The 7,565-nt window shown below is 29.9% G+C and overlaps 1 protein-coding gene and 1 long non-coding RNA gene across 2 annotated transcripts; one reads left to right on the top strand and one right to left on the bottom strand.

The window, feature by feature from the left end:
• The first annotated feature begins 1,492 nt into the window (after positions 1-1,492).
• Positions 1,493-3,474, top strand: LOC108459134 (eukaryotic translation initiation factor 5A-2-like). Its single transcript, XM_017758495.2, has 5 exons — positions 1,493-1,859; positions 2,275-2,397; positions 2,505-2,561; positions 2,645-2,719; positions 3,194-3,474. The coding sequence occupies exons 1-5, from the start codon at positions 1,737-1,739 to the stop codon at positions 3,293-3,295; spliced, it is 480 nt and encodes a 159-aa protein (XP_017613984.1). The 5' UTR covers positions 1,493-1,736; the 3' UTR covers positions 3,296-3,474.
• On the bottom strand, positions 3,193-4,532 carry LOC108459143 (uncharacterized). The gene is made up of 2 exons (XR_001867331.2): positions 4,133-4,532; positions 3,193-3,872 (listed from the first exon to the last, which is right to left on the bottom strand). It is a non-coding gene; the product is annotated as an uncharacterized LOC108459143 (long non-coding RNA).
• Positions 4,533-7,565: the final 3,033 nt, after the last annotated feature.

The following is a 7,565-nucleotide window of genomic DNA, read 5'->3' as shown; positions in this document are numbered from 1 at the left end:
TGAGTTTAATGGGAAAATCAAGTCTTTAGGTTTTTTATAGCACCCAGATTGAAGTTTTAGAGCTCATTCAACAATATAAGGCTAATGATGCTTTTGTTCAAATTATTTTGATGTAATTATATTTTTGTGTTTTTCATAATAAAAAAAAGTTAACTTTTGAATTGAATTTGCATAATCATGTTTTGGTTATTGCTATAGCATTTCATAACTCTAATTTAATGTAGGAGACAAGTGAGAAGTGTTACATTATTATATTTTTTTTATTCGGTGGATATTGTTATTGGTTAATTATTGATGAAATTTCAAACTTGGCATTAATGTTTGATTTACTTGATTATTATCTAAGTTAAGTTTTTGGAAGTAAGGGGGGAATGTGGTATGGGGGAGCTAAGGTTTATTTGATGATATAGATTCCTATATTGTATGAGTTTTATTCAATAAATTATCAAATGAGAAGATTGTTGAAAAATATGAAATAAATGATATGTGTTTAAGGAAGTTTCCACTTCCTTACCAATTGTAACAGATTTGTCTATTTCTATATTTAGGGAATTAACAATTTATTAAACTGAATTTTTAGGCTGAGCTAACATCATTGATAATATCTCTTCTTTATTGTTGTTTTTATTCCCCCTAAATTCTCGGTATCATTGGTGTTTTGATTAAAAAATAGTTTTTTCTTTTTCCTTTTCAAATTTTCCTTTTTATGTTTTGATTAAGGGATATACATATATTACGAATTACTAGCATCTTATAAATTACTAAAACATGGTTATTGTCATTGTTTTGATTTTTTTGGTCAAATTTTAATTAAAAATTATTGATATTTCTATTGTTTTGACGAAGATAATCCATTTTAATTAAAGTAAGTTAATAAATAATTTTATAATTTTTTTTACAGTTTAGGTTCAAGGTTTATGACTATTTCTCTCAACAATGTTATCTTCAAAATTCAAACTTATATTTTTCGTTGGGATTGCACTTATTGATATTTTATAATTTATTAATATAACATTAAAGATAATACATCTTAATTTATTTATTTATTATAATTTCAAATTTTTACAGCTTTGAAATAAAATATTAAGATACTATTTTAAGGTAATATATCTTAATTTATTTTTTATTTATTGAGTATTTTTTTAAAAGTGTTAAATTTTTATGTTGTTAAATTTATGAAAATAAATTATTTTTAATTATTTATTAAGATTGTATTTAAAAGATATTATTTTTAAATTTTAGTTATTTATATATATTTTGAAAAACTCATTTAATTAAATTTAAAATTTTAATTTCTGAAATTATATTATAAATATGATATTAGAGTTTTAATTTACAATTTTTTAATAATTATTATTTTTATAAAAGATTTAATGAAATGTGATTTGAATATTTTAATTTATAATTCTAAAATAAAACATTCACTTTGGGTTATGCATTGACTTACAAGTGGAATTGTATAAAGGAGATGAATCTGAGCACACTTCAAATACAATTTAAAATGGTAGCGTTTAGAAAACGCAGCATATTTTTCTAATCACCTTCCTTCAAATCAATCATTATTGGAGATCAACGGCTACCCTTCACTCACCGGACTCACTGGATAACAACGAATAAAAATTGAAAACCCTAAGATTTCTTAAAGATTACCCCAATTTCTATAAATATAATACGCCCACGCCTTCCTCCTCTGCGCCGCCCCCAGTTGCTCCCTTACTAACAACAAAAACCCGGAAATGTCGGACGACGATCATCATTTCGAATCCAAGGCTGATGCCGGCGCATCCAAAACCTATCCTCAGCAAGCCGGTACTATCCGTAAGAACGGCTATATCGTCATTAAAGGCCGTCCCTGCAAGGTTGCCGTTGGAATATGTTTTCGTTATTTTTCTCAAAATTTTGTTTATTTTATTGATGGAGTGAGCTCCATAATTTGAATTTGATGGTTTAGGTTATTTATGTTAAGAATAATGTTAAGTTTTGTAAATTTTAGATCTAAATATTTCGTGTGGTATCGACTTTTGATGATCGATTTATTTATATACATAACTTGGTTGTTTCCGTAAGTAGCTCTAAGTACTTGTTGAAAAATTGAGAATCGGATATTATTTTTTACAAAAAAACAAACCAATCAGAGAAATTAAAAGTTAGGGCAAGCTGATAATAGTTATTGGCATGTGATCAATTAGTGCTTGATGGGTTGACTGTTGATTTGCACTCTATGATTTGCAATTTTAGCTAACTTGATCGTTCTTTTGCGGCTGCTTGCGTCAGGTTGTGGAAGTTTCCACCTCCAAGACGGGGAAGCACGGTCATGCTAAGTGTCACTTCGTTGGGATCGATATCTTCATTGGCAAGAAGTTGGAAGATATTGTTCCCTCCTCCCATAACTGTGATGTATGATATATGAACAAACCTATCGTTTATGGTCATTCTCGGTTTTAATGTTTAATCTGTCAATGTAATTGTTCGGCATTACTAAATGATGCTTTCTGTTTTAACAGGTTCCGCATGTCAATCGTACTGACTACCAATTGATTGACATTTCTGAGGATGGATTTGTAAGTTCTTTTGCTTCACTTTTGTTTGATGTGTGTGTGTGCTTGTGTGTGTTTCTTCTGATTAGTTAAATTAAATGTTTCAGGTGAGTTTGCTGACTGAGAGTGGTGACACTAAGGACGATCTGAGGCTCCCAACTGATGAGAACTTGTTGAAACAGGTCATTTAACTGTCAAATTTTCATCATCTTATGTTTTGACTAATTACTCTTTAGCCAGTGAGAAGTCCTTTATGTTATTTAATTTAATGATATTTGAGTTGCAATGCTGGATGCTTGTAATCATATTGTGCTTGTGTGGAGCAATTTGGCCCCTTCGGCCAAATTACCCTTGCGCACATTGCAGCCTCTTCTTTAAAGAAGAAAACAAGTGAAACTTGTGCACAAGAGGGGTTTATGTTTTGTTTTCTATTTTGATCCTGTCCTCTTGGCTTGAGAATCCTAATTGTATGGGGGGAATATGGTTGTTTTCACATGTTTAAAGCAGTTACATTCGATGCTACACAGCACTGCATTGCTCATTTTTGATATGCTAAAACCAAGACCATTTCCATATCATCATGATTAATTGATGATTGTTATAATTTGGTTTCATGAGGAGTTGCTGACAATAATGGTATCATTTCTTGATTGCAGATCAAGGATGGGTTTGGTGAGGGAAAAGACCTGGTGGTGTCTGTTATGTCGGCTATGGGGGAGGAGCAGATCTGTGCTCTCAAGGACATTGGTCCGAAATAGTTTGAGATTTGATGATTCTAAGTATGTTATTACAAATCTTAAATGGAATTATTTTTATAAGTGGCTTTTAATATCTTGCCTTTCCAAGACTTGGGGTAGGGTATAAATGTTGTTTGAATGGGTTTCTTTTGTTTGGTTTGGATGCTAAAGATAAAAGGAAAAAAACACCTTTACTAGTTTCTTGTTGTGCCATGGTTAACTGATTTTATCTTTTCAAGGCCTTTCTTCTTCTTTGTTGATATTTTTGAATGGCTGAGTCACATATCTCTCTGCCAATTTGGTTGTCAATTTAAATTTTAATATATTTAAATTATATAGCTTTTTTGTATAGAAGTATAATATCTGTTATGGCCCAATTCAGCCCGGGGCCCATAAATAAAAAATCAAAATAAACAGTTTCAAACCATGGCCCAATTGAAACCCAAACTAACCCAACACCCCAATCCCATAGCCCAAAAGCTAAAACAATTTTCAGCCAAACCCTAAGCAGACTGCCCTTGTGCCGCAGCCAATAGCGCCCCTCCTCCGAGTCGTGCGCCACTCCACCTTCACGTCAGAGTCCACACCCACCAAGCACCTGCAAACAAGCAAAAGAGGTTGTAAAATCGGCTATAAAGCCAAATTGAATCAAATGTAAAAGGGAGGTTTTTTTTTCCCGAATCTTTTTACTCGTACAATAGCAGAGAATATACGAAAACGAGCCTTATCAATAAAAGTCAGATTAAAGATTCAAGGGGTTTTTTTCCCTTCTTTCTTTCTCTTTTTCGCTTGTTTCTTTTTGTTTTCTTTTTGCAAATTGTTTTTTAAAAGAAAAAAGTCAAAGGAAAGGAGACTTACCTAGTATATCTCGTGGTCCGGGGCCAGAGGTGGAGGCGTTGAGGCGCCGATGACCCTCCTATGTGGCTCCCCAAAGCAAAAACTCTAGCAGAGGGATAGGAGAGACTTTTTTTTTTTTTTTTTTAAAAAGGAGCTGAATGGCCTAAGGGAATTTTGCCCACAAATTGAAAATTTGTACGGCAGTTTAAATGGTCCAGATCCGCACCTTTTCCCCCTAATGGTCTATTTTCGCGACCAGTCCCTTTCCTCTGCCCCTGCGTACAATTAAGCCTTGTTTTCTTTTCTTTGAATGCTTTCAAATTATCCCTAAAATTTGTGCGAACACCCATTGCAGTCCGTGCCAAATTGAACCGTTCTGAGGTTTGGTTTATTTTTTTTTTGAGCCCTGTTGATTATTGCTCCTCGCATTTTAGTCTTAACATTTTTTTGTGGTTTATAAATTATCCTTTGATTTTTTTTTCCAATTAAGTCTGAATTCATATTTTATATCCTTCATAGATTATGTACTATTCTTATTTTCCCGTATATTATTTTAACATGTTATTTTGTACCATTTTAATTAATCGTAAATTGTTAAGTTTTTGTTATCTTTCGATTTTTTTAACATTAATTGGTTATACGATATATTGATTTCAAAATTTTCTCTTATAGCACTATACTTTAAAATTTTACACGTTATTTCTTTTAATGCATAAATATATAATTACACATGTTCGTTTATTCCAAACTTTTTATATATAATTCCATTTAATGCATATTGCTTATTTAAATTGACGCATGTACTTTTGTATTACCCTTTTGTATATACATTGTTTACTTTAAAGCTTCATTTATATATCATTACTTTATATATTATCATCATTTTCATCTTCTTGGACTATTCCAAATTTCAATGTAAATTGTTTGTTTCATATTTCTAAATACCATTTCCTTATATCATTTGTCCGTTTATATGCTTTAACAAGCTCACCACATATTATTTGTGTTAATTTGTTTGGTATTTGCTCTTAATTCATTGGTCCTCAAATGTTGGTGTTAGTATTGGTATAATGCATGATATGTCTTCATTGCATGGACTCAAATTCGTTCTTTTCAAATCTTATATTATGGCCGCTCATTTTTATAATATTTTATTCACGTTCCATGCTTGGAATTTTGTTTTTACGTTATCGCATCGTGACTCAAATTTCAATGTTCCAACCAAACAAGTATATTTTGACCTGGCTTTTATCATTGTTAATTGGAACCCTCTCAACTTAAGGAATTGTTTCGTGTTTAGAGGTTCGAGAAATTGTACCAAATCGTGTTGGGTTTTGATTTTTTCGTTCAACTAAAGTACGGAATATCCTTTGAAAATTTCGTCCATGCTTTTTAAAATTAAAATGAGGCAATATTTCGTATTTGCGGAGTTTGAGAGATCGTGCCCAATCGTGCTGGGTTTTGATTTTTTTTTCATTCGACTAAAATATGGAATATCCCTTTTTTTTAAAAAATTTTATCCATGTTTTCTTAAACTAAAGTGATGCAATATTTCGTGTTTGGAGGTTTGAGAGATCGTGCCCAATCGTGCTGGGTTTCAATTTTTCATTCGACTAAGATACAAAATATCCTTTTGTCATTTCATCCATGTGTTCTTAAATTAAAATGAGGCAATATTTCGCATTTGGGAATTCGATAAATCGTGCCCAATTGTGTTGGGTTGCGATTTACCGTTTGGCCAAATAACCAAATATCCTTTTGAAATTTCAAATGCATGAGTTTTGAAAATTACGAAATGATCTTGGATTGAGGGTTTGAAATATTGTATCTAATTGTGTTGGACATGATATTTTATTTCTTCTGAACGAGAGAATCTCGACATCTAATTCAAGTTATCCAAACATTTTTGAAAGATTGTATTTAAAAATCTTTTCCAGTTTTCAACATTAGGACGTTAATTGATCAATACGGTACCAATTTTGGGCGTTACGAGGGTGCTAATTCTTCCTCGCGCGTAACCGACTCCCAAATCCGTCTTCTAGTTTTTCGTAGACCAAAAACGTTGTTTTAATAAACCAAAATGCTTTATTAAAATGACCAACCATAGGGTGACCTGATCACACCTAAATAAAAAGAATTGGTGGCGATTCCATACCTCGTTTAAAAGTTGATCCCCGTTTTTCAAAATAAAAATGGTCTCGACAATATCACAAGTATTTTTTTCTGATAAAAGTACAATTTATAATTAGCACGTAATAGAAAATACAATGAATTAAAAATATTTGAATCTAACTCGTCTAATAGATTAGAAGTTGAAATATAATCTAAAGTAAACCTTGAAATATAATTCAGGATAAGAAAATTATTAAAATTATATGTTAATGACATGGAAAATTTTATTAAAATATCATTTAAATAATTGAAAAGAGATTATGGATCATGTGGTGAAGAGTTTATAAAATAATTTTGTGTGAACCGAGGAAATAACTAATAGTAATAGGTCGTTTTGATCTCCTCTGTAATTTTTGGAAGATCTATTATTGTGAACATGTTTGCACTTTTAGTTTGAAATCCATTAATTTTATTTCACAATAATAAAATTTATTTATAAGTGTTGAATGTAATGATAAATCATATTATATATCTACTGAGATAACATAAAATAAATAAAATTTATGAAGTACATGATGTGCTTTTAAAGTTAATAAATGTAAAAATCTATTAACATGAACTTTTTAAAAACAATAAAACAAGTGTATAAAATTTAATGACATTATTAAAAGTATTTAGATTAAGTATAATATTTTTGATTTAAATGAAATGATGGTTAGTTTGGCACAAGTTTAAAATTGTGTTACTTAAGGTAGTCAGTACTATATTCATGCGCACACCATTTTTTATTAGAATTGATACATATTGATCTATTTCACTGTGTTGTTTCAATTTACCAATATTTTTGAAAGATATTTAAATATATTAAATGAATTAAATAATTTTAAATATAAAATATTAATTAATTATATAAAATACTCATAAATAAAGTTCACAAATAAAATTTCATCATTTAACAAAATTTAAAATAAATATGAAAAAAAATCCCACACATTAAACAACAAAATTATTCACGACATTATTTAAAAATCTATATAAATCATCTCATACTTATATATGAAGCTTTTAGAATTTTCTTTTAGCTTGTTTGTTATATAATTTATTTACTTTTTATTATTTATTAATTTTTACTTTAAAATATAAAGTTGCTATTTACTTTGGTTAAAGTTTAAATTTGATTAATAAATTTTTTAAAGTTGGTAAAATAATAATAAGTTTATCTATTTTAACATTATTCATACATCGTCCAGTGCACAATGTTTCAACCGGTGCAACCAAAATTGACTGGAATGAGCCGGTGTAACTAGTACAAACCAGAATCTATACCTGTACGAAAAAGAGA

Source organism: Gossypium arboreum, chromosome 7, assembly GCF_025698485.1.
Source record: "Gossypium arboreum isolate Shixiya-1 chromosome 7, ASM2569848v2, whole genome shotgun sequence".
Lineage (NCBI taxonomy): Eukaryota > Viridiplantae > Streptophyta > Magnoliopsida > Malvales > Malvaceae > Gossypium > Gossypium arboreum.
Note: the sequence above shows the minus strand (reverse complement) of the source record. Positions and strands in the feature narration are given on the sequence as shown.

Excerpts from the sequence above, each read along its gene's own strand:
- LOC108459134 (XM_017758495.2), top strand. The coding sequence starts at position 1,737 with ATGTCGGACGACGATCATCATTTCGAATCCAAGGCTGATGCCGGCGCA. Across the intron at positions 1,860-2,274 it reads TTAAAGGCCGTCCCTGCAAG|GTTGTGGAAGTTTCCACCTC; the intron begins GTTGCCGTTGGA and ends TGCTTGCGTCAG. Across the intron at positions 2,398-2,504 it reads CCTCCTCCCATAACTGTGAT|GTTCCGCATGTCAATCGTAC; the intron begins GTATGATATATG and ends CTGTTTTAACAG.